Source organism: Chelonoidis abingdonii, chromosome 19, assembly GCF_003597395.2.
Source record: "Chelonoidis abingdonii isolate Lonesome George chromosome 19, CheloAbing_2.0, whole genome shotgun sequence".
In the NCBI taxonomy this organism is placed as follows: Eukaryota; Metazoa; Chordata; order Testudines; family Testudinidae; genus Chelonoidis; species Chelonoidis abingdonii.
The window spans coordinates 13,446,962-13,474,605 of NC_133787.1; the positions used below are offsets into that span (position 1 = coordinate 13,446,962).

The following is a 27,644-nucleotide window of genomic DNA, read 5'->3' on the forward strand; positions in this document are numbered from 1 at the left end:
CAGGGCTCAGCCTCGCTCTCAGCACACAGCCCCTAACAGCCTGCACACACACTCACTCACACACAAACTCCACAATACAATCCACAAACTACAAAAACCTGCTCCTCCAACAGAACTCCCACTGAAACTCCCCTGTTCATCTCCATTCTCCTTTTTTCTTAGGTACCACGAAGTACCTGAAGTAGAACTATCTGGAGAACTATCCAGAAGAAAGAGAGGGAAACTGAGTCAGTTGCCCCCAAGAGCAGGAGGGTTGTACGTCCTGCCTTAGGAGAGCCTCATGAGAAGGGTCCCTGAAAAGAAACAGCAAGGAAAGACAGTGGGTAAAGGGGATGGAGCTGAAATGAATGGCACAGCCTGATATCATGACTTCTGGAATCCCTGTGTCTGTTGTGATATGCTTCATGAAAGATTGAAATAAAGATGATGTCTTGTAGGCTGTCTAGTGGAGTGGTGCAGCATAAAATCCAGATTGTGAAATGACAAGACTGGAAAGAAGGATCAAAATGGTTGTTCAGAAGAAGTTGCCAACTGAGAGGTGACAACAGATGGTCCTTTCTTGCGGCATCTGGGCCTCTTGGGTGGTTCTACAGTTCTCTGGCAAGTTTGGGAGGGGATCGTCTGAGACGACTGGGCTGTGTGACCTGCTAAATTTTTTCTTGGTTGCCCAGCAATCAGAGGGTTGCTCTAGAATTCTTAATGAATGAAATGATTAATCCGTGTTGTCACTGAAGAGCTTGGGGCCTTTGAATAGAAGTTCTTCCACTATATTCTGGACTTCCCTGGGGAAGGAGGACTGTAGCCATGAAGCATGGTGTATAGCTATGTCAGCTGCATCCAAAGAAGCTTGCAAAGAGGGTTTGGCAATCCTCTGACCTTCAGTGACAAAAGCCTGGAACTAGGTCCTTCTGGTTTTATGGCAAAAAGTTAATAAAAGAGAACTTGCTGAAATCTGCGTAGTCATATTTAGCTACCATGAATTGTAACACTGCCAAAGAACAGCTTTTTTCAGAAAGGTCGAGACACTCAAACTCTGTTTCTCTCATTTGCGACATCAACCACTAGGGAATTCAGGATGAGGTGGGGAAAAAAAAAAAAAAAAAAAAAAAGAGATTCAGAGCCACTGGCAGGTACACAGTACTTCTTGTTCACCCTCTTGCAAGTAAGCAGTATAGTTTCTGGTGTCTGCGATGTTATTTGGGATGGTAAAAGAAGAACATCATTTCTAGGTAAGGCCACTTCGCCTTTGGGAGAAGTGTGTAGGATATCTGCCAGGGCATGTTGTGGTTCCTGGGTCTCTTCCAAGGAGATTTATAAGGATTTGACTATCACCTTCAAGAGCTCTTGGAAGACTGACATCATTTGAAAAGGATGGGGGAAGAGGCTACCTGCCTCGTCTGGTGAGGAAGAGGAAATTGTTAGATGGCACTGCCTTTTCCTCAACTTTTGAGAGTCCTCTTGAGGAAGGTGGTCTTGAGGTACAGGTGACTGCACCTCTTGGCAGTTCCTCTTTTGTGAGGATACCTACTAAAGAAATAGTCTCCATACAAGACCTTAGATTCCAGAAGGCCCACTGTGGTGGGTCATAAGGGAAGGAGAAGGAGCTCTGAAGGTACTCCTGTCATGGAGGTTGTCAGATCAGTTGTCAACTGGTTCCTAGGGTCTCTTCCTTAGGATACACCTCAGGGAAAGGAGCTTCAAATGGGGTGTAACTCCTCTCATCTGTCAAGTCGCAGCTTACCAGGGGCTACATTTTTGTTGTTGTTGTTGTTTTTCCTTCCCCAGCTAGTCCTTCATGTCTAGGAGGCAGAAAAATTTCTCTCAGTGGAGAACTTCCAGAACTGAAGAATATTCCTGTCTTATATTTGTTAACTGAAGATGCCTGGTTAGAGCCTATGCACTCTGGGGCATGATTACACCAGTGTGTAAAATCTACCACAGAAAACCCTCAGCAGATATGGACATTTTTATTTACTATGACGCAGTTTGTACTATGAACGTAAGATGGCTTTAAACCTAATGGTAATCACAGACAGAGAGGGAAAGGAAGTAGCCAGAAATGCCTAAAAGGGACTGCTACAGGGAAAACTGGTTGGTTGTTGATGAGAGGATACCTCACAGGTCACTATCAGTCTGAGCTCTTGTCCAAAATGTTGCTCAACCGGCTTATGAAACAGAAAGATAGAAAGAGAAAAATTTGCTTCTTTTGTACAGCACAGCACACATTTAACTTTTGACAACTCCAGATAGTTTAACACTTCTCTAGTTTGTCTGCTTCCTCATTCTCCTATTCTTACACTCCAGGCAAAGTTTCAGAAGGACTATTAGCTAATTCTCCTCCAGTATCACCTGGATAATGAAAGCCCAGTAAGTTCTGTTCTTCCTTGGATGAAAAAAGCTTGGGCATTTCCGTGCATGGCCTGTGGCTACCTTGTAGATATACTTCACTGCAGGTTGCTGAAGAAACCTCTATCATTGCATTCAATGATGGAGGATTACCAAGAGGAGTATACCTCTGCCTTCTACTTTTTCTGGGCTTGCCTGACATTCCTGTGCAATTTGTGGTCTTGCAGCAACTCAATGAAAAGGATCAACGCCTAGTAGTGAAGTCTTCAGGACAAAAACGCATAGCCTAGGCAGAAGGTCAATGCTTAGGATCTGAAGGACCTCCCAGTGCAGAATATTTAACATATTACTTAATTTACACCTGGTGACTGACTGTTCTGTGACAACAATTAATGTCCACAGACCAAGAAAAGAAAATGGCATTCAGTGCACAATAAAGAGCTACAAATTAATAAAAAATGATGACATTACTACTTGGAATATTAAAATATCTGAAAAGCTGGTAGAGAATTAATTTTATTGATCAAAGGTACTATTTAGAATAGTAGTCTTATTATCGTAATATTAAAACTAAACAGACTATTATCAGCTCAATATATGCCATCCTGTACAACAATTTTTCTTCTTAAAACTAACACCAGTGAGAATTTTGATCTAGATAAGGATTCATCACCTTAGGATTGTTATATCTATGGTTTCAGACAAGCGTATGTTGTTTTTAACTTCCTATTGTTAGGAAGTGTTTATACTCTTCTGCAGCATGCCTTCAAAAGTTTTGTTAGACCTTGCCAGTCAAGGTATATAAATAATAAGGCTGGCAAGTGATCAAAAAAATTAATCGCAATTAATCACCCTGTTAAACAATAATAGAATACCATTTATTCGATTAGTTTGGGACATTTTCAAAGTTTTGAAACACAATTGATTTCATTTACAATACAGAATTTTTGATTCTTTGACGCTTTATTTTGATTTTTACAGTGCAAATATTTTTCAGTTCACCTGATAAAAGTACTGTAGTGCAATCTCTTTATCATGAACGTTGAACTTACAAAAGTAAAATTATGTACAAAAAAACTGCATTCAAAAATAAAACAATATAAAACTTTAGAGCCTAAAAGTTCACTCAGTCCTACTTCTTGTTCAGCCAATTGCTCAGACAAATAAGTTTGTTTACATTTGCAGGAGATAATATTGCCTGCTTCTTGTTTACAATATCACTTGACAGTGAGAACAGGCATACACACAGCACTGTTGTAGCCAGCATTGCAAGATATTTACGTGCCAGATGCACTAAAGATTCATATGTCTCTTCATGCTCCAACCACAATTCCAGAAGACATGCTGATGACAGGTTCTGCTCAATAAACATCCAAAGCAGTGCGGACCAAGGCATGTTCATTTTCATCGTCTGAGTCAGATGCCACTAGCAGAAAGGTTGATTTTCTTTTTCGGTAGTTCAGGTTCTGTAGTTTCCATATTGGAGTGTTGCTCTTTTAAAGGCTTCTGAAAGAATGCTTCACATCTCGTTCCTCTCAGATTTTGGAAGGCACTTCAGATTCTTAAACCTTAGATAGAGTGATGTAGCTATTTTTGGAAATCTCACATTGGTACCTTCTTTGTGTTTTGCCAAATCTGCAGTCAAAAGTGTTCTTAAAATGAAAAACATGTGCTGGGTCATCGTCTGAGACCGTTATAACATGAAATATATTGCAGAATGCAGGTAAAACAGAGTAGGAGACATACAATTCTCCCCCAAGGAGTTCAGTCACAAATTTAATTAATGCTTTTTTTTTTTTTTAACGAGCATCATCAGCATGGAAGCATGTAGTCTGGAATGGTGGTCGAAGCATGAAGGGGCATATGGAAGTTTAGCATAAGTGCCACGCGAACTCCTGTTCTCACTTTCAGGTGACACTGTAAATAAGAAGCGGGCAGGATTATCTCCCATAAATGGAAACAAACTTGTCTGTCTTAACAATTGGCTGAACAAGAAGTAGGCCTGAGTGGCCTTGTAGGCTCTAAAGATTTAAATTATTTTGTTTTTGAGTGCAGTTATGTAACAAAAAAAAAATAATCTACATTTGTAAACTGCACTTATGTGATAAAGAGATTGTAATACAGTACTTGTATGAGGTGAATGAAAAATACCATTTCTTTTGTTTGCCATATTTACAGTGCAAATATTTGTATTAAAAATAATAATATAAAGTGAGCAGTGTACACTTTGTATTCTGTGTTGTAATTGAAATCAATATATTTGAAAACGTAAAAGAACATCCACAAATATTTAATACATTTCAATTGACATTCTACTGTTTAACAGTGCGATTAAAACTGCAATTAATTTTTTTAATTGCCATTAATTTTTTGAGTTAATCACGTGAGTTAATTTCAATTAATCGTCGGCCCTAATAAATAACATTAGTAAACTTTTAATGATAATCATTTTTATGCCACCTTATATCCATAAACCTCAGAGCAACCTTACAGCCTGAAGTTTGGTGTTGTGTTTCTTGTTAAAAGTTATCCGGTATCTTTGTATTCCTAAGATGAAGCGTGATGCTTGGCATCATCACAAATTTTATGCTGATGTTTACAATGACCTGATAATAGAAGATTAGAATAAGTTAATTACATTTATATAAATGTTTCTACACATTTGTGTTGAAATTTAGACATCATATAACTATACTCACTACCTCAACATAGCTTAGTATATTACAACACTTTTGCCATAATGAGCAATTTATCTCTTGTGCAAGGAAGGAGTATTTGAAGCACTGGTTTGCAGACATTTGGTCCCATGGTTCTACTCATTTAAAAGCAGAAACCAGCGTCATAAACATCAATTTATGTAAACTCAATAGCAATAAAAAACCCTCTGCCTTCGCAAAAAAGTATCATTAATGTAAAAAAGTTTAATATTTTGGAGTTTAAATCTATAATGGTGCAGAAAAATCTTCAAAAGGAAAAAAAGAACAATTATGAATACTGACCTGAGAGTCCTCATCTTTAAATGACCGCTGTGGTGTCTGCTTAGTATCAGACATTTCATCTGAAGACTCATTCTTTCTCTTCTGCTTTTTACCCAATGTGATTATAAGCTTGCTGTTTCAAAACGAAAGTAAGACAATGTTAAGATTGGGCATATATGTTTATACACTATTGTGCATTTTGTATTTTATGTCTAGGACACTGTCCAGGACAAAATAACTAATTTCCTTACTCTTTTTACTACCAGTACCATAGAGTTCCACCATATCACAAATAAGAAGCAGAGACATAGGCATAATTCTACTGATTTTGCCACTGACTTCAGTGGGAGCACAGGACTGGACTCTTCGTTATCACTAAAGAATAAGGATGCAACTTTAGAATAGTTAGCATTTGATACTTACTACTACTGATTAAATCCCTAAAAGCCTAGTGGAAACATCTGTATTTCTTGCTACAGGCAAATCTTTCATGCATTCCTCAACAGTGTTAATATTTTAATTTAAATGTTTAAAAGTAAATTTATGATAGGAAAATGTGCAGTTGAGTTGACTGGGTCCTTTTAACTGTGCATGCAGAGATACAATTTACCATACCTATCTCCTCCAAATTACAGTACCCCTAGATGCAATAATTTCTCTCTCTGTGAAATATGTAACTTCTGATATATTTACTCATACAAGAAACTTTAGTTTGACAACAATAGTTATACATTACATGATTAAAAGCCAATCATATAATATGCAAAATTCATAGCTTCGAGTAAATTATTAGATGGTAAAAATATAAAACTGCAAACTTTGACTTTTTGCAATTTCACAAAAGCAAAAATTAGCAAAGCCTAGGTTTATCAACAATGGTTTCATCAGTAAACACGGCTGAGGACCAGAGCCATGGGACAAATTATAATTCTACAGGAAAAATACTAATTATTTCTTAGTTCGAATTCTGAAGTCAAACTGAGAGGGGCAATATCATTAATATTATTTGTTTTTAATGATAGGGTGACAAAATACATGGTTTTATTTCATCTTTGAAATCTGACAAGTGCTACTCTTCAAGTGTATTCAGCGGAATAATCACAGAGTGATTACAATCAAAGAATCATGGATAAAATGATGTCTTTAAATATATACTTTACATAATATAGATTTGATAATTGCATACTATGTTAACAGTGAGAAAATTGCTTTAGCATACAAATAGCTTCTCCCACTTCATGGCTCTAACTAAAGACAAGACTTTGGCCTTTCTTTACAGCCAGTACAATTATTTTACATCAAAGCAGTCTGACAGAATGTGCACCTGAAGAAAGTAAAAAGCAAGTTGAAAAAACACTGACTGACTGACTAGTCTTCAGCCTCAAGTTTCCTCCCAGGAAAAGTGCAAAATAAGACAGGCTGATCATAGCAAATACATTACATTTCCAATGGTCCACAGAGAAACACAACCCTCGAAATCATGAACTACCAATTCACTACTACTGTTAATGACAATGTAATAGTTCCCAAAATATATAGCACAGTTGCATTTCAAAAAGAGGCCAACATTTTTCACCAATTATTAACATCCAACCAACAACAGCAAGGATGCTTACTGGGAGGGAGGAAAAGGGCTTTTAACAAGAAGTTTTCTTTCTGCTATACAATTTTGATTTCTAGTAGAAACTGAAACGTACGCTTAAATTAAGTGGCAGTAAACATAGGTTGGGCAATTCTAAGTTCACGGGGAATTGCTTGCACATGTCTGTGGGACAGAAATTGGCTCATGGCTTACTCACACCGCTGCCTCGTCATATATTCTTTCTGTTAATTCTTATGTCCAAAAAATGTTATTTTTCATTATCACAAGGAATATATTTTAAAGAACGAACACACTGATTTTCATATTCTGTCTTCAAAAGTAGTTTGCTTTCTTCTCCCTTTCTGAATACTAACAATTGTCTATTAGCATTTATTCACACTTGAGAAGCTGAACAAGGTATTTTCATCCTATGACGAACTGACTTTTCCACTGTATTCCAGCTTCATTTTCCCTTCAAGCACAATCCTTCAGACTCCATGGATCACCCAAACTTGTTTATTCAGGTTTCCTGGTTGATTGCCTAATGGCGTCTGTTTTATGGAAAAGTGTTTGACTTGATCACTGCAACATATGGCTTCGTCTAGACTAGATCTTAAAGGTACGATATTGGCATGTTAACTAGCAAGTTTTAGAAGTATAGTGTAGACAAGGCACACTGCATATAACACATGCTAAACTGGTTAAGTTAAAGCAGTGGTTCTCAACCAGGGTATATATACCCCTGGGGGTAGACAAAGGTCTTCCAGGGGTACATCTATTCATCTAGATATTTGCCTAGTTTTACAACAAGCTACTTAAGAAGCACTAGTGAAGTTAGTATAAACTAAAATGTCATACAATTACTTGTTTAAACTGCTCTATATACTATACACAGCATGTAAGTACAATATTTATATTCTATTGATTTATAATTATATGGTAAAAATGAAAAATTAAGAAAATTTTCAGTAAGTGTGCTGCGATACTTTTGTATTTTTATGTCTGATTTTGTAAGCAAGTAGTTTTTAAGTGAGCTGAAACTTGGGGGTATGCAAGACAAATCAGACTCCTGAAAGGGGTACAGTAGTCTGGAAAGGCTAAGAGCCACTGAGTTAAAGCCTTGACTCCCCGTCCTCCTCTCCCCTAACTTTAACTAGACCATTTTATCATGCTGAAGGCAGGCTTGTCCACTTTAGACTTCTAAAACATGTTATAACATTGGGCAACATCACACCTTTAAATCCTAGTCTAGATGATCTAGGATTGTAAAGAATGTAACAGTACCTGGGGAAATCCATGAGGTCAGAACAGTTTAAACATCTAATTCTGCCAGTCTTATGTTGAGTGGCACCTCGCTCCACAAATAATCCCATCAATTTCAATAACCCAGATTGTGCTCTTTAGATTTACAGGTAGAAGAGACGCTCCACACACTGATCTCCCAATGCCATGCTGAAATGGGATGTGTGACAACTGCCACCTGGACACTGTCCCCCGCATCCCATATAGACTCCAAGGAGACCTCTCTGTGAATAGGTGAGGAGACTGGGAGTGCAGATGGGTTTTGTTTTTACAGTAGGATGTTGGAATGGTCTGGGAAGCAGGGATAGTGAAGCTCTATTGGAGTTGTGCTGATAAACAACCGAGAAGGAAGGAGCGGGGGGGGGGGGGGGGGAGGACAGATCTTGTTCAAAAGCATAGAAGTGTTTTTCTTTGTGAATCCATCAGCATCTGTCATGGATTTGGGGGCCATTTAAATTGTGTGTGTAATTGGGCTAGTAACCCATAGGGTAACACACATCACAGAGCAGTGTCAAAACAGATTTAATATTTTTATACATTTATCTACGTAGTCTTAACAACCAATCTTATTTCCTAACCACATCATGTTTTTCAGCAGACTCTTAGAAATAAGAACATTATATTTTTGTACTTTCATGGAAACTTAACGTTCTGCAACTTGGTCAGCTAATGCCAAAGAAACATACTTGTTACTTTTCTCTTCACAGAAGTGACACAGAGATGATTTGCTCTTGTTCACTGTTTTCATACAGAAACATTTGGGAAAGAAGAAGAGAAGAGCAGTAAGAGATGCAGGCTCAAATTCATAAACAATCAGTTTGCCCTGGTGGCAGTCAGAAGACTAGGCATTGGTTTAAAAACAGGAATCCTACAAACTCCAGTAAATTTTCTGAAGAAATGACTCAACACATAGAAGAACCATCTTCTAGCATGGCATTCCTTCACATGCGCATTAACTCTCCTGTAAAATGAGCAGTGTAGCTACTATGTGGGATGACTGTCAGAGGTTTGCTAGAAACAAGTCCTATGTCACTTGGATTTTATAACACCATGCCTGCGGTTCACATCCTGCTCTGGTTATTTGTTAATGTTGGGAGTTGCTTGCTGTTCAGCGAAGGTATGGTCTCTTTCTCCAACCCATACCTGGCAGAGGTGGTCAAAGGTTCCTCACCCCCTGCCTATCACTGAAAGAACTAGTGGTCTGGGTGAAGGGAGAGCAATATTGATGAGTTAGAACTGACTGAGTGTGGCGGAAATGTTCTTCTAGAACAGTGGTCTCCAAACTTTTTTGATTGTGCACCCCATCAAAAAAATTTTGAGCACACACCCCTTGGCATCCCACAGGGCCGGCTCTACCATTTTTGCTGCCCTAATGAAGGGAAAAAAAGCCACTCAGACTCAGCCCCGAACTGCCAAAGCAAAAAAGAACCACCCCAAACTGCCGAAGCGGCGCTGCTCCCCACTTTGGAGACCGCTGTACAAGAAGGATGGAACTTGAGGGCCATTTCTGACCATGAGTCAAAAATGGAATGTCAGGATTTAGCAGACACATGAGCAGTTGCGATCTCCTCTGTTGTACATGGACCTGATATGGGGACAATTTGGCTGGATTACTGTAACACACTTTATGTGAGACTGCTATTGAATATCATCCCAAGTGGCAACTATAGCAGAATACAGAAGGCATGCTTACACATGTCCATACTCCAGAAACTCCACAATGGCTGCCAGTTATCCAGCATATCCACTTCAAGTTCTTACTACTATTTAAACCCTTAAATATTGGATCAGAGTATTAGAACAACCATGTGTTTCTTCACATCCCATTTTGGTACATCAGCTTAAACAAGACTAAAACTAACAACTCATATAGTATTATATCCAGAGAATGAAAGACCTAAGATTTTCTGTCAAAGGTCTGTGATTCACGAATGTTCTACCAGTGAAGTCAGAATACATCTATGGCATACCTCCAAGTGACAAAGATAAATTTTTTTCTTTTACTTTTATGGCGTGATAATGTTTTACATTTGGGTTGGACCACACAGGAATGGCTGTATAATTTATGATATATTTGAAGGGTTAATAATGAATAAGGCAAAATCCCCATTAGTTCTTTTTAGGGCACACAACAATGCACAATTTATGATAACAGAGGGAAATTCTGAAGATAAGAATTACTGTGCTGGATGTGACATTAGTTAAAAAGAACTGTACAAAATTACATGCACAATGATGATGATGAAGGGAACTTCAAACATTTTTGGAGGAATTTAACTTCTTAATGGTCTTGTCCTGTACCTCACCACATCATCACTGAAGAGCTTTTCATTAGCCTTCCATGCTATCTAAAGTTTAACTATACGTATGAGTACATATCTGTAATGGAGTTACAAAATCTCATCATCAGGCCTTTTTTTAAAAGCAAATAACGCACGGAATTCATTACATCTCTGACAGAAATCTAGACTATCATCAAGGATTCTTAAAAATGCATTTATTGACATTAATGTTTATTGTTTCCATACTAGAATTCCACATTTAATCAGCAGGGAAGCCCATAATAAATAGATGTGAAGTAAGAGCAAAAGGGAAATTTAATTAAATCCTTATCAAACACCTTGTTGAAAACCTAGAATATGGAAATGGTTTTGCAGTCATTAGAGTGTTACTGTAAAATAAGCATGTCAATTCAGTGATAATTAATTAGATTCCATAACCAACCCATAAAACTATTTACTTGAAGATCATCAACCAAATTAATTTGGTTATCCTAAATTAGTTAACTCTCATGTACTCCTGTGGATACTGTATTACAGTAACAAATGCTACTTAAGTAACATTTATCCAATTAACTAGACACAGAATGTAATTGATTTAGAACCTGATTCAATGCCCACTCAACTCAATGGGAGTCCTTCCACTGACTTCAACGTGGACACTGGATCAGGCTCTTTATTCTCCTACTTTAAAAGGGATATAATCAGCCTAGGAACAGGGGTTCTCAAACTTCACTGTACCGTGACCCCCTTCTGACAGCAAAAATTACTACACAACCCCAGAAGGGTCGCACAGAAGCCTGAGCCTGCCCATGTCCCACCATCCATGTGGCGGAGGAGAGGGGGCAACGCCAGCCCTGGTGACCCCATTAAAATGAGGTCACGGCCCACTTTGAGGTTACAAACCCACAGTCTGAGAACCGCTGGTCTAGAGGTAGATCCCTAAAATATATACATCTAACACTGGTAAAAAGGCTTTAAAAAGTTAGAAAAATTCACTCTGTTGAACTCTGAAGCTGTTCCAGAAGCTGTTAAGAAAGATCTATAATGTCTACATTAAGCCCCAAATGACATACCAAATTACACCTCTACTCCAATATAACACTGTCCTCGCGAGCCAAAAAAATCTTACCGTGTTATAGGTGAAACCGCATTATATCAAACTTGCTTTGATCCGAATTCATGTTATCATCAGGTTATGTTATATCGAGATAGAGGTATATGTTTAATATTTAAAAAGAAAAACAGATTGTTCCCCAAATCTGGAGAAAGCGTGACCTGGAGCTTATTCCTTTTTGCACATCACAATGATTAGCAAATTCCCATCAGTTATACCTGGGGAAACTCATCAACCATCATGGCATTGCACAAGAGTCACTCAGGACAGAATATGACCCTCAGAACTTTTTATGATCCACTCAGTATTAGGAAAAACAGACCCAGTTTGACACACTGAATTTGCATCTTCAGTAGTTCGATAAAAACAATTTTTATTTGTAAATTGAGACTATTTGATATAGAAATAATTGAGAAACAAACATGGGATCCTCAAAATGTCTTTTTTTGGGAATGATTTTTCAAAGTGGAACTGCTTTTTAAAAAAAACACAATGACAACTTCTTAAATAACATGACCCAGTCAGTTCCTGCCACTGCTATTTACCTTTATTGACATTAAAATGTCAATTGCATTTTTATTTATGTTTATTTGTTAGGCGAGTAGTCTCCAGTGCATCCCATATTAGATGGCAGACCGCCCCCATCCCAGGAGATGTTATTTTATTTCTTGGTTTCTTCACATTGTAAGTCTTTATTTAGTATGCTTGGATTTTAGGGGGGTGAGGGCCTTGTCACAGAAAACATGTATTTTTGTCTCCTAAGTTCCCTCCAAAATAACGAAGTTTGAAATCCCAGTGAGAGAAATGTAATACCAATGTTCTCTCCCAATTTTTGGAAGATCTGGACATGTTAGGAAAATCTTTATTCCTATGAGAAAACCAAAAGTTTTCATAATATTTCAGGCTTCTTTTTCCCAACTATGCACCTACCTCTCCAAACATATCATATGAGACCATAGTACTTAATACAGTGAGTAGTCCTATGAAGTCTGACTATTAATTATTATTATTATTATTAAGGTGGAAATTTCAAAAGGGGCTTACAGGAATTAGGTGCCCAGCTCCCACTGGACTTTCCTCTAACTGTGGGTCACTCTGCAAATCCCATCCTTCTGTTTATTTTGTAGGAATGCCTATAACGTGCTCATCACTGTACAAAAACACAGGAAGACACAAATCCTGCCCTGAAGATCTTACATGGGATAGTGCATGAGTTTGAGTTGGCTTTAATGGAATATGATTTCTTTTTTAATTGTATGTTCTGCTAACAAACTCTCCTGATTCTTAAATGTCCCTATGTTGATTAATTAAACTTTTCAAGCACAGTTTTGTTAACTATAGGATTTAATTTTTTTAGAAGATTAAAATAAACTTAAAAATAGATAATACTATCAACATGAAGTTATTATCTACTCTCCAGCTTCACTTTTCATCTAATGAAAATTTGAATTACATTAGAAACAGGATTTTGGCCCTATAACTAATCGCTTTTAGGAAAATATTTTAAGAACAGTCATTTTATTAGTTCTGTGCTAGATACCATTATCTAAAAAAAAAAAAAAAAAAAAAAAAAAAAAAAAAAAAAAAAAAGTAACTATTATTCCACTGATGACCAGGGACCTAGCAGGATTCCTATTATGAACCCATACAATTTAGGGAAGAGTGATTCACTTAAAAATTCCCTGTGTTTAAAATTGCCACGTCAGATCTTTGCCAAACATTTTTCCCTCTCATATCACTATTTTTATTTTATATTTTATTTATATATTACATTTTATAAAATATGTTAAAAGGATACAATTTTGGTTGCAAAATTAAGCACTTGAAAGTTAGGAAAAGCCATATTTACAGCTGCCCATGCAAATCTACAAATACTATACACGTAACTGGAACAATCCCTCATCATCTATTATCAGCAGCCTTGAACCTTAAACCTTCATCGTTGCAGCATACAATGCTACCATTTCAGTTATTAGACATTAATTAGCAGCAGGAGAAAGTTGCCACAGAGCGGAAATCGCCAGTAAGGAAATACGCAGCATCTGGGTGGGAGCGGAGGGAGGGTGTGATACTGAGGGGCAGGCTCTTTCTTTGCAGGAATGGGGGGCTCTTGCCTCAGGTGGCATGCACATGCTAGATGCAGTGCTGGGGAATCTAACCCAGCTCTCTTCTCTGCCCACCACTGCCCCTGATGCAGCTGCTCCCAGGTTTCCCTAGTACAGAATGTGCTTCTGCTGCAGCAGCAGCAGCAAAATCCCAGCCTTGAAATTTGTGTGTTATTTTGGAGTGCTGCCAATATTTTTTCTGAGGAGTACAAGTGAGAGAAGGGAAAGAAGTTACTCATCTTGTGCAGCACTGATGATTCTTTGAGATGTGTGTCCCTATGGCTGCTCCACTGCAGGAGCCCTTGTGTCCTTGCAGTGCTGCCAGAAAACTTTCGCAGCAGTGTCCATTCGGCCCACACATGCTGTGTATCCCCTCATGCCTCGCCACCAGGCTAAACTAGCATGCACGGGGTAACCCCCTTCTGTGCCTCCTCTACTGCCAAGTCCTTGTCAAGAATTATGAAGTAGAGGGGAGGAGGGTGGGTTGTGACGCTCCCATTGGGACAAACATCTTGAAGAACCATTGTTACTGCTCAAGATGAGTAACTACTTCTTCGAGTAGTGTCCCTGTGGGTGCTCCACTGTAGGTGACTCCCGAGCAGTATCTCCACTGGAGGGCTGGGGCTTCAGTGTCAAATCAGTTACAGATGACAATAATGTGGAGCCAGAGATGGCATCTGAGGCAGAGTCCCCAGTAATCACATAACGTTCTGCAAAGGTATTGACTGATGCTCAGGTTGCCACTCTGCAGATTTCTGAGATAGGGACATTCTTGAGGAAGGTGGCAGGGGACCCATTTTAGAGTGAGTATGAACATCAGCTGGAGGTGTCACGTTGCAAACCTGATAACATTGTTTAATACAATTAGAGACCCATTTGGAGATGATATTGCTGAACTCCTGGATCACTCTGCAACAGAAAGGAAAAGTTTACGAGACTTCCTAAAAGCCTTCGTCCTATTCAGGTAAAAGGCCAAGGCTCTCCTGACATCTAGCATATGTACAGTATAGCCTCCCTGTTATCACAGTGAGGCCGGGGTAAAGAGTCAGAAGGTGAATCAGTTGGTTTATGTGAAAAGGAGACATCACCTTGGGAATGAACGTCAGATGCAGTCAGTGTGACCTTGTCCCAAAAGAATATTGTAAAGGGAAGAGGTGCCACTAGAGCCATTATTTCCTTTATTCTCCTCGCCAAGGTGATTGCCACCAGGAAAGCCATTTTCACTGGCAGGTGTGTGAACGAACAAGTAGCCATCGGTTCAAAGGGAGGGTCTAGTCAGGCTTTTCAACACTATAAGGTCCCATGTAGCGTGAGATGTCAGGGTTGGGGAAAAAGGTTTACTATACCCTTTTGTGGTTGGGTGTGAGAGCACTGAGTATCCCTCTACTTGTTGATGGAAGCTACTATAGCTGAACTCTGAGCGAGTGAAGAGATAGTCCTGATTTTTTGAGAGCCAGTACATAGCCTAGGACCCTTGGCAGAGTCACAGATGTAGGGGAAATGTGTCAGGAATTGCACCAAATCTGAAACCTCAACCACTTTTGCTGGCAAGTACGATGTGCCATGGATTTTCTACTGTTCAGAAACACTTCCTCTACCTCCTCCAAGCAGGAGCTTTCTACGCGCTGGAGGCAAGTCTTGAGGCAGAGTATTCCCAGGTTGGGATACAGAGTAAGTCCTTTGTTCTGCGATAGGAGACATGGAGTGGGTTGAAGGAAGATCAGCAGGCACGTCACAACTTGTGACAAGTAAGGGAATCAGGTCTGTCTCGGCCAGGTGGGAGTAATCAGTATGACATGAACGCCTTCTCTTTTTATTATTAAAAAGACTTTCGACAGAAGGAGAAGCAGGGGACAGGCACAGAGAAATTCTTGTGCCATGGAAGAAGGAGGCTGTCGCCCAGAGAGTGCTGTCCTATCTCTACTCTGCAGCAGAAGCATGGACATTTCTCGTTCAGGTAAGTGGCCCCCACTGCATGAACAGGTTGTAAAGCACTGCAAGCTTTATCTCCCATTCATGGTCACAAGGGAGCTTGCGAGTGAGACAGTCAACTACCAAGTTTTGAACTCTAGGAAGGGAGGCTGTTGATAGTGTGATCTTGTGGGAAACGCAACAGTTCTGTGACTTTAGTTCTTCTGTGCAAAGGGAGAACAACCTGGCTCTTCCTGGCCGTCAGGAAGGAACTGAGGAGGGTTAGCCCACATGCACTAGTTAGCCTTGTGGCAGGACACAAGGGGAGGTAGTGTCCGTTCGTCCCGCACATGCGTTGCTACCAAAATTCTCCAATCAGCAGCATAGTAACGCAAGCGCACTTACAGTGGAGCATCCACAGGGACACTACTCAAAGAAGAATGATGATTTTTAACAATTTATATCTTAGCAAAATCAACATGGAATTCATGAGATAAAGAAATGACACTTCTGTAGCCTGAAGTCTGCCCCTGCCAAATATCAAAAGCCAGCTGGGAAGAACAGAAGTATGTGAAACTGCTAAAAGTAAAAACCCAGAGGCTGAAATTTTAACAAGATGAAACTGTATCTATGGTTTAGTTTTAATTCTAAATGTTTTTACTTTATTCACATTAAGTTAGTCTTCATACAACAGCAACTTTCATTTGTATAACTCATTTCACCCAGAAGGATCAGAAAGAGCTCCACAAGCAAATTATACAGACATCACTCCATCCACCAGTAAAACACAGCCATCTCTGGAGTACAACACAGGTCTCTAACAGCACACGGTAATGCAACACAACAGAATAATATAGGAAACTAACTAGCTCCATAAAATAATTAAACTATTTGTGGCTGCAATTAATAAACTTGCTGAGGCTACCAGATTTCTTAATTATAAAGAGAAAGTTTCTAAACTGTAAAGCGTAGTTAGACAAATTGCTTTTTCATTTTTAAATGCCCAATTACTAAAAGCCTACTGGAGTAAATCGGAGTCTTTCTAATGACTTCAATATTCTCTGAATTGGACCCAAAATGACCAAATTAAATGTATTATACTTTTGAGTACTACACTACTGTATATTTGTATTTTACTTGTCATGAACTCTTACTTGAAAATGAATCCATATTGTCATGGATAGAACAATGTTACGTGAACTGAAAACTGACTGAAGAACGGTAAACAAAGGGTAATGACAACTTATTTATTTATTTTGATTTATACAATAAGTCTAGTGTGGATACCATACAGATTAGTTTTATATAAGGTCTTATTAAATACATTACCCCCTCTTTTGGGTCATTAAACAAACAGCCTGCTAATAATATTCACTGATAATATTAAACTGGAAGGAGTTGCTAATACTAGTGAGAAGAGAACTACAAAAAAACTACCAAGAGATTAAAAATAAGGGCAAAATACAACAGAATGTGATTCAACTTGGAAAGCTGAGAGTTCATACAGTCTGAAAAAATGATTCAACACACAAGTTATTGAACAGATGGGAGAAACCTGGAAAGCAATGATGCCGAAAGAGACCAGGGTAATAGTGGGCATCAAAAAGAAAGGGAATTATTCAGTGCGGGTCACCAAGAAATTTGGGGAAGAGATTATGCCCAAGAAAATTTAGGTTGAAAAAAATCAGGTAAAGTTTCATCAGAACGTTATTCGTTATGTTGTGGAACAGCCTCCCAAGGTAAGTGGAACATTTAAGAACTAGATGGCACAAAATTCTAGAAAATGGACAACAGGGATTAACTTTACATTTTCAGGGAGATTAACTGGATGACCTAAAAAAGACATTTCCATATCTACCATTTGAGTAAATAATACCAAATTCAAGCACAGTTAAAGACGTTGATTTAATATCACTATTGTAGCAAAAAAGAGCATATTTTGGGGGGAAAAAACATAAATGGTCATGACTTCTGTTTTAAGCTTTCTTTGAAAGTTAATACCTCAAATTATACATTGTCTTTTAAGACCACAATGGAGAACTGGGTCAGTAGTAAATCAGAGGGAGGGGTGCCACTTACTGAAGCCCTAGCAGCACTTTCAGCAACACCTTACATGTCCCGTGCAGTCTTCCCATCAAAGTATTAACACATATTGACCCTGCTCAACTTGCAAAATTTCAAGGGATGACAGAACAAGTTTGCATGGATGTAGAATACATAGTAATTAAAAAAAAAAATCAAAATATGATCGCAAATTCTCTGTTACGTTGTGGACTCTTCTTGTCTACACCACAGTTTCTCAGGCATCTGCATTGATGTTTGTTTGCTAATATGCTAATTAGATGTCCCGTTTCTCTCTATATAGTATCATGGCTCTCATCTCAAAAGAAATACTGAGACTGATAAAAAATAGCACTGATAATACATCAAATAAAATTTTAAAACTCAAACCAAAAGGCAACTTAATAAACAAAAACAGATGGGTTCAAGATATTTAGAGGATAAATATCTATGATTAATAAGCAGTTTCTGTTCCAGTCAACTGTTTGCAATTTGAAGGGAGTTAAAAGGAAATTTTTGCCTACTTACCCAATTTTTGTTTTGTCTTTAATTTTGGATGAGGAACCAGTTTTAGTTTTTTTGCTCTCCTTGTCCTTTGGTTTGGATTTAATTCTTCTACCTTTCTTTTCCTCTCTTCCTTCAGCCGAAACACTGGGGAAGTTTTCAGGGCTCATTACTCGTGGAATGTTTCTCTCCCCTCTCTCTTTTGCTTTTGCGATTGCCTCCGATATTATGCGATTAGCCTTCTCCTGCTTACTTTCCGATTCTACTTTTTTCTTCTGTTTCTTTTCAGACATTGCCCTCACCTGGGTATTCTGCAATTTAGTATACGTCCCTGAAACATCAGTCTTCTTGGAGGAGGGAGGCTGGAAGAATGAAAACATTGTTTTAAGAAAATAAATTTATTTCAAAATAAATTTGCAAATATTGTTCACTGAGTTCTACAGCAGTCGAGAATACATATAAATGCAATAAATAAGAAAAATGATTGCGTATTACTCCACTATAGCGTGAGTTCCAGAATAAAGTACATCAATTGTTACATTTAAACTGGTTCTACATACAGAAAATCAACGAGAAACAGATTTTTCTAAAGTTCTCACAGCCTTCCTTACCAACCTCTGTAATTAGATGCTCCAGTTCTTAGCCTTTGAAAAAATTTTATGGATTTAGAAGAGATTTTCCCTAGCTATTTGCTTCACAAAACTTGAAAGAGTAGGGAACAAATGAAGGTACAGCATCAATACACCCCTGAAAGTAGCATCAAAACAGTAATAATTATCCTACAGTTAAATATAAAATCAACAGCACTATTTTATGACCAACAAGAACAGATATTTGGACAAATCAAGGCTTTAAAAAAAACAAACACAGATTATGCAGTTTTCTATATCAGTAAAGTATTTAGGAAGCATATATTTAATTTATTTAAAATTACATGTTATACTGTTACTTGAAGGAGTTAACTTTCACTTTTTTCCCCTTTGTCACTGTTATCTCTATACAGAATTGTTTATGCTAGAACTAGGAATTCTACATTCAAATTAGCAGTCTATTTGAAAACAACTAGAAGGCATGTTGTTTAACATTAAGGAATGTAAAGAATTTCCTATTCAAACAGACAAAAAATAGCAGATAACAGTTCTGTTATGTTCTCACCCGTAAATGTGCCTCTCACTACAGCATGGGGAAAAGACACAAGGAATTTCCAAACACATTTTCAGACCAAATCCAGTGCGCTTCACTGAATAATTTTTCTATACGTGCCTCATCAAAGGCTTAATAGCAGTGCTGCAGCACCGAGAAGGACACAGGGTTTAGGATCGCTCGCTAAAATGCCACCTTAAGGCCTACAGGCTACAACAAATAACCAAGACCCGAGAAAACAGCAACAAGCTCAAGATGGCGATGCAGCACGACTCCCGCAGCAGCAGCCAGTAATAAGGAAGGTTATTCAATCCCATTAGCCTTTTAGCCCAAAGAACCCCTCCTCCTCCCACTCATTCAGGCTTTCACTTACCCTTCCTCTTGGCCTCTTCACTGAAGACATTTTTGGCGTCAGACAAAGGCTTGCCCTCTGCTTTTTCACCACCCCAGGCAGGGCTCAAGAGAAAAGCATTGAAAGAAGATTGCTAAATGGCCTATTTAGCAAACTGCAGCCAAGATATGCACAACCCTCCACAAATACACATTGTGATTTATCAATATATTTCTTCCTTGAGAAGTATACATCCACTGTTCATCCTACTCAGGTATAATAAAGACTACCATCTCCCCTAAAGAGCAGAATTTCAACAACAGCTGTAAGCAGATAGCCAGATTCCAACAAAGCACAGAAAGAAATGAATGCACAAAGCATCAAAATGCATCAGCATGAATATTAGAGATGTCGTTAAAAATACTGACTCTTTCTGCGGAAGTAGGCCAGCAGATGGTGCTACCAGTTATTATTCCATTAGACTCTGCAATTTAACCCCCAATGGACTGCTCTTCCCTACATGTGGTACAGTAGTTAACTCTTACTCTTCCACCTCCTACGGTAATGAAAAGATTGTATTTTACATAGGTAGAAACAATCTTGTAAACTATCACTTCCAAGTAATGTACTAGCCACTGCTGCAATTTTACATTTCTGTCAACTTTATCTGAAATAACCAAAATCTTAAGTCTGGAGAACAAAATATTTTACAGAGCTCAATATCAAGACATCGTAACAAATTTAGCCCAGAGGATAAAACAGGCAAAGTAGACTGTGCACTAAGCCTTATTTTAGGCATTGAGAGTATTTTACTACAGAGATTTCATACAAAACAGATCACTACATCACAAAATGGAAGCATTCCTTTTCTTGCTGCTGTTTCTTTTTCCCCCCATGGAGAAATAAAGAATATTTTGAGCTGGAGAGTCTCCAGTTAGATGGAACATATGCTATAATGAGCTCCTATTTACTCAAAGGTTTATGATTTTGTTTAACATAGATGAAATATTTTAAATTTTGATTTTAGCATTCAAAATTAAAATGCCACACTAAGGCATCTTATATCTTTCTAATATTTAGCCTCATTTCCGCCAAACTAGGTGAGCAGGTACATTGATTTTTGTAAAGGTTATTTAAAATATAGAACATGATAATTACTCCCTGTCCCCTGGCAATTCTGTTCTTTTCACAATCAAAAAAAACCTCCCCCACTAACCCTCCCCCAATCATATCAGGCGGGGTTGTCATTTTTCCAAACACTATTTATCATGAAAACTGTAAATGACACTTTATAGTGGACATTTAAATGAAAAACCTCATGATATTACAATGACTGAGCTTTTAAGAGTTTACATTGCTTAGGCCTTCAATTTTATTAATAATATACTTTAATTCACAAATGGGTTATTTACTTCAGAATTAACTTCCCTATCTGTTGAGAATACAAGTGGTATAGACATAAGTAAGTTACGGCTTTTGTCAACAATATTATTTTGATTTAAATAAAATGTCTCTGTGTGCTTGTTGTTTAAATCTGATACCTTCCCTTGAGTCTTAAATTATTTGGAGGCTTTAAATAAATAAAATTAGAAAGTGCTTGTGCATTATAGTTTAATATATAGTAATACAAATTACAATGAATTTAACATTAATAAAGGTATGTTATTTTACAAATTGGGTAAAACACAATGTACCAAATATGTTTTTCAGTCTATTTTTAACTGTCTTGGCACAACATTCTTGCTACTGGGTTCTCAGTAAAATTTTAGAATCTGATCCAATGAAGTTGGCTACTGACGTTGATGGCAGTTCAATGTGTATTTTATCAGGGAGTGTTTCTTGCATCCCAGGCTTGTAGAGAACACTACACAAGCAGCAAGCGTAGTAGCTAGAGAACAGGAGGTACACTTTACTGTTCTAGGGCAACATCTCTGGCCAATCTGGAACAGGCATTATGAGAATGAAGGAAAACACCAGTCAGTTCTCCTCAGCTAAATAAAGGTCACAATAAATCAGAATATAAGCTTCATTGAGAGAGTCATCACTCTGAGGGACACCAAAACCAAAAAAGATGAATATTGAAATATACTGTCAGGGGGCGAGAGGGGGCATGAGGGTGGCGTGACAACACCACAAACACACGCCCTCACTCTCCAAAACAAAAAAAAAAAGTTTGCATGAACCTGGCAACCAAATTTAAAAATAAAAGAAAATATAAATAAAACAAACTCAAAGGCAAAACTAGTTAAATTTTTATGTATTCATCCTATTAGCCATTAAATTTTCTGTAATTTTAATATTGCAGTTTTTAACTACTTTTAATTCAATGAACATCATATACACAGAACTTGAAAAAATTATCCAGCACTTATAAGGCTTTGTGACAAATCAAAAATTTACTACTACTTTTTGTGGCTGATAATAGCATTCTGGATGGGGATATCCCTTTGTGCAAGGCTTAAAATGCTACTTCCAGTGGTCAGAGAGAAAGATTTGTCTAGCAAATGTGCAAGGGAGAGGGGATGTATTTAGACCTTATGATTTATTTGAAAAATACCTTTCCAGCTCTTAAAGCTGCAAAAATAATCTTCCAAATTTAACTGAATATAAACTGAAGCAGCGCTGTCTTCTTGAGTCTCCAAAAAGACAGCTCCAGGTTATCTGCTGGTGCTAATAGCTTTGCCAAGCAGCAGCAGTGTGACATTAACAAGGCTCTAGTCAGTTCCCCTGCTGCTATTCAAGATCCTGTGAACAGCAATGAAATTGTCAAGAATCATGCAGCAAGAAAGCCTTTAGCAGCAGCAGCAGGCACAGCAACAGTAACTATTCACATGGCAGAACAAACAAAATTGAGCATGGAATGAAGACTTCCTTTCCTATGACCCACCTCACAGCCTTCAAGAGAGAGGCAGTGAACATCAGCCCTCTGAAGCTGCCAATCAGTTCTGGCACGTTGTCCCCCGAGCTACTAGACTTTACCTCAATTATGACATAAATTACGTTTATGACACCAGACATCTAGGCAAAGAGCTCTCCCCTGCTGTTTACAAACAGCTCTCAACTCAGACTGGACAAACTCACCATACTAAACAGCTTACAAGATACCAAACTAATACAAGAGCAACCAACTCCCTGAATACAGTCCAGAGACCAGAACTGTGATACAAATCTCTTCCTTCTCAGTAGCTTGCAGCACTGTGTTGGCAGTGAGCCTCATCAAGACACTGCCCCTTGACCACACTAGCAATAGGTATCCGTGGGTATTTTCTGGTTTGGTTTGTTTTTCTCTATGACACAGCAATCCCTAAGGAAAGAGCTCCCCCTCGTTGTTTGCAAACAGCTCTCAAGTCAGACTGGACTCACCACACCACACCCATCTGAAAAGATGTTTATCCATAAAGAGTAACATGCAAGACATCTACAGAAAGCTCGTAATTTATCGAGACTCAATCATTGTGAAACGTATGTACAACGTATTTATATTGAACCTATGCTTTATGGACTTGGGGTAAAAACTGATCATTGGGAATAGTATACATCAGTGATGGCCCATTCAGGCAGGAGAGAGTTCTCATACTATCCTGTCAATTGCTGAACCTTGCTCAATCCCAAATCTTTCAATGGAAAACCGCCAAACAATCCAAAACCCTTGAAGAGAGAGAGAGAGAAAAAAAAGGAATATTACAGGACTGGTTTCCATTCATAATAGGGCAAAACCCCTATGACTATTTCAATATAATAGAAGGAGAAAAACCCTCTGTATCCTTTCACTGGAGACAACATCTCAAAGAGCAATGTCCTCTCAAGAAAAATGGGATCTTGGTTGTCAAGAAGCCAGCCAGAGATCTGGAACAGACCGAACTTGGGGTTAGGAATTAGGAGGAAGAAACCTACTTTATTAGATAGGAAAGATAAGAATTAGTAAGAGTAGACCCAGGTAAAGAATTTTATTGTTCTGTGTTATAACCATTTGCTGGGTGCTGCATTCACTGCGAGCTGGAGAGCTAGGTTCTGTAGAGTCCAGCAGCCCCTAAAGGCCACCAGCACCTGTGCAAACCCAATACTGCAGGGAAACATGAAGTTCTGCACAGAACATTAATTCTGCACAAATTCTGCACTGTGCAGAATTCCCCATGAGTAACTGGAAGGCATCCTGAAACAAGAACAGTAAGAACTGCTCTAAGGCCCAAATCATAGCCCCAGCACAGTCTGAACTGGGGAGTTCATCTGGACTTGGGGATAGAGGAATTTCCCCCTATAATGGAAGAGGAAATGTTCAATGGTCACTACTCCAAATTCATAGCTTGAAGAGTCTCCACACTGTTTGTGTCCCCACTACGTGGAGAACAGCAGCTAGTGGAATTACATAGCAATGAATCCCTACCCAAACCTATACTGCACAGCAATACAGACACAGCCCCATAATGAGGTGAGTTTGCCACAGTAAGTTTGCATTTCCCGGAACTTGCTCCCCAAATTCTGCCCTACCTACTCCAGAAACAGAACCACGCTAATTCTATTATAAAAGCCTCTTCCATGTCATTTAGGGATGGTCAGGACTTGCACTTGAGACATCTGAGCTGCTGCCATTTATCTAAGGCTGTTGCTACACTAGACAGCTTAAGTGACAAAGCTGCATCACTGCAGCTGTGCTCTTCAATCTCTCTCATGTAACTGCTCAAAGCCAACTAGAGAGCTCTGCTTTCGACTTAATTACTCCATTCCGGATGAATGATGGTAGCTCTCCTGCCACAAAGCACTGTCCACACCACACTTACGTCATTCAGGGTGTGAATCAGTTATACCAACATAAGTGGTAGACATAGTCTCAGTGTAGTGTAATTCCAAAGTCTGCATGTGTGTAAATTCAAGACTTCATATATCCATCTCCTGCCTAACCAACAACCTACATGCACTTCAAGTGCTGGTAATGAGTCTTCTGGCTACTGACCCAGTGAATTGTGTGTCAATGGCTTCATTGTGTAAACCTCCCCCTACTAAGTACCCAAAATGAATCTTCACTTACAGATTAACATGTCCAAATAACAACCTTATTATGATCTTATCCACTCTAAAGGAAAGGAGACTATGGGGTTACATATTCGTTTCTCAATGTTTTACATAATTCCTTCCAACAGTAGTGGATGTATGTACATCTTTGAGAAGATACTACTAGGGAATTTTATGCATGAGAATGTACCAAAACATTTTTTTACATTACAATCACCAGAATAATCTTCATCTCTTTATAATCTAATACCTTTGAAGAGACTAAAAATCTGTGGGGTCAACCAAAATATGTAACGATTTGTGGCTTTTTCTTTTCTTTTTTAAATATTCCCAAGAATTAGTATTACATGTGATAAGAGTCAGGGGACTTTACAGTTGCAGTTCCAATAGTAGATTTTCTTAAAGGAATATACATATAGATAATATGAATTGTAAAATTTTATTCAGAAATTAAATTCTGAAGAATTTGTAACCTAAAAAATTAAGTGGTTTTTGAAGTCTGCTAAAATAGGAACAGTTGATGGCTTTAATCAATAAAACATGTTGATTTACAACTCAATATTGTCTTTACACTCAATTTGGTACCTTCTTTTTGTTAACTAGGCAGACACACTATACCTACACATTTATTTAAGCTATATATTATAAAAAAAAAAAAAAAATTCCCCTCTCACCCCTATGGGTGGTAAAAAAAAAAAAAAATGTGTCTTCCTCAACCTCGGGTCCTCTACCCAGAGGCCTGGGATTTGAGGTTCTGCGCAGTATCTTAGCTGTTCCTAGCAAACTGCCACTCCTCTGGACAGAAGAGCCTCTGATGTTGTTCCTGGGATCTGTTGAGGCCACTCAACCCAGACTTATCGAGTCACAGCCCGAGTGGCTCCTACCACCACTGGGACCACTTTGGCCTTCACTTTCCACACCTCTCTAGTTCCTCTTTCAGGCCCTGGTACTCTCCAGCTTCTCATATTCCTTCTCCTGATGTTGCGGTCACTGCACTCGCTATATCTATCACCACCGCGTCTTTCTGCTCCTTGTCTATTACATCTATAGCAAACCAACTCTGTCCAGGTGTTTAGCCAGTAAACACTAATCGCGATTCAGTGAGGCTAGTAAAGAGCCTGTTGATTTGAACTATCGAGGGCAGGTTCTTTTGCAACTGCACGAGAGAAGGGTATTTCCTTCCTCATTTCAGTTTATTCTATCAGCCTGCTAGTTCGCGTCAGTGGACTAGTTCATCACTGCGTCAAAAAGTTGAGAAACCGGATCGGCTGAAGGTACAAAAAAACATCCACGAATAACAGAATACTTTCCTTCAGCCCTCTCACCTCAACCTAGAAGTTCTCACATACACACCATAAGTCCGAGTGAGTATAATCATTACCCCAATCTGTTCTAGTCTTGGGAGAAATCTCTATGCCGAAGCGACATCGGTGACCAGGAAACACACATCTACAATTGTCAATTACCATTATCAGATAATACGTCCGTTACTAACTTAAATTGACACTCAAATAGTCTTTAAATCGACAATAACCTGTTTGGATAACTGGTACATAAGAAAAAATGGTATTCCAAAATATCTAAAGGTAATTTCAATTTAAAATCTAAGATTATAATAGAACATTATAAATGCTTGTGCTGTGCATTTTAATGTATTCCAATTTTACCACAGTTGTAGTTGACACAAATCAGAGCACTGCTAAAACAGTATCCAAAATCGTTAGTTACAACCACCTACACATGAATCCTATTTAAATGTGTTGCAACTACTTTTCGTATACACTTAATTAAGAAGTAAGCCAAATTAAAGAATCTGACATAACTGAGTATGTGTAACACAAGTCTACTCCTTTACTAGTCTAGCCAAGCTTCAACCCCGTCTTGCCTGGTGCCTAATATTCTGTGGGAAGATAATGCGAAAATCCTGTGAATGTCAACGTGGTTCTATGGTTAGTGGTGAGAATTTGCGTATCCACTCAATTCGACAGCACCCCGTGCTCTAAGCGAGCGAGATGTATCAGTTCAAGTTGGTGAGCCCCTACGGGATATGCAGTCACTATAACCTCTGTAGGATATCTGCGGTAAACTTCCAGGAACTAATTCTGGGCCTAAAATCAATCCAGCATCCTTGGCAGATAATGTGGCAACTTCTAATGATTACTCGATGAGACTAAGCATCTAAACACTGCAAGTTGATAAACAATAAGGGAACAACTATTACTTAGGAGTAATTTACAAACCTAGATCAATGACAGTGCACATACCGATAAAATAATATACCTACTGTAATGCGATTGCAACAAATCAATAAGGTGCATTGGCAACAGGCTTCAGCTAATATGGCAACTTACAACATTAAAAGCTAATCACCTATATGCTCGTTGCTGCGTTAGGTTAATGTAGTTCCATTTGCCCATGTAGATATTACCGAAACCTCAACAAACTTACACAAAATATCACCATAGATATGTTAAAGGAACAAAACTCAATTCCCCTCCTCGCAGTGTGCACTCCAAATCCCGTGAAATTTTTTAAAACTACGCCAGCGTAACTCCTTGCGATGCCAATACCCTTGATGAAATATGGGAGTTCAATGAAAGAGACACTAATCTGGTCGTGGTACATGGAGTTCTCGGACCACACGCAGAGAGACAGATCCTCAGATAAGCTGGGCTGAAGACGAGTTTGCGTTTATGGAAACAGTTAAAAATGCGACATCAGGTACCTGGTAAATCATCAGAGTTATAGCAACACACAGCCACCATCTCTGTCACCAATCAGCTTTTCTCTATAAGCTCTTTGCTCTTATACCTCCGTGCCTCCCTACCCGGAAGAGGTACTTTCCCATCAGCGCAGCAGAACTTTCCATCAGCAATCACCAAGGTCTCCCCAAACAGGATAACTCTGTGTAACTCTGTACTTTCCAACAGTTGCACTGGGTTTGCACCTTCCAAGATCTGCCAGTATGATGCACC

At 38.6% G+C, this 27,644-nt stretch overlaps 1 protein-coding gene across 14 annotated transcripts in view; it reads right to left on the reverse strand.

Annotated features, from left to right (window-relative positions):
- Positions 1-27,644, reverse strand: part of CHD9 (chromodomain helicase DNA binding protein 9) — a 217,122-nt gene that overhangs the window by 125,168 nt on the left and 64,310 nt on the right. For 11 of the 14 annotated variants that reach the window (XM_032805367.2, XM_032805366.2, XM_032805364.2 and 8 more), the window contains 2 exons: positions 18,210-18,547; positions 5,346-5,457 (listed from right to left, as the gene is read on the reverse strand). In XM_032805367.2, the coding sequence (XP_032661258.1) occupies positions 5,346-5,457; positions 18,210-18,547 (450 nt within the window). Of the gene's footprint in view, positions 1-5,345; positions 5,458-18,209; positions 18,548-19,340; positions 19,608-19,701; positions 20,063-27,644 lie in introns of those variants that run through there. The other 3 variants (XM_032805369.2, XM_032805368.2, XM_032805371.2) reach the window with 3 other exon arrangements.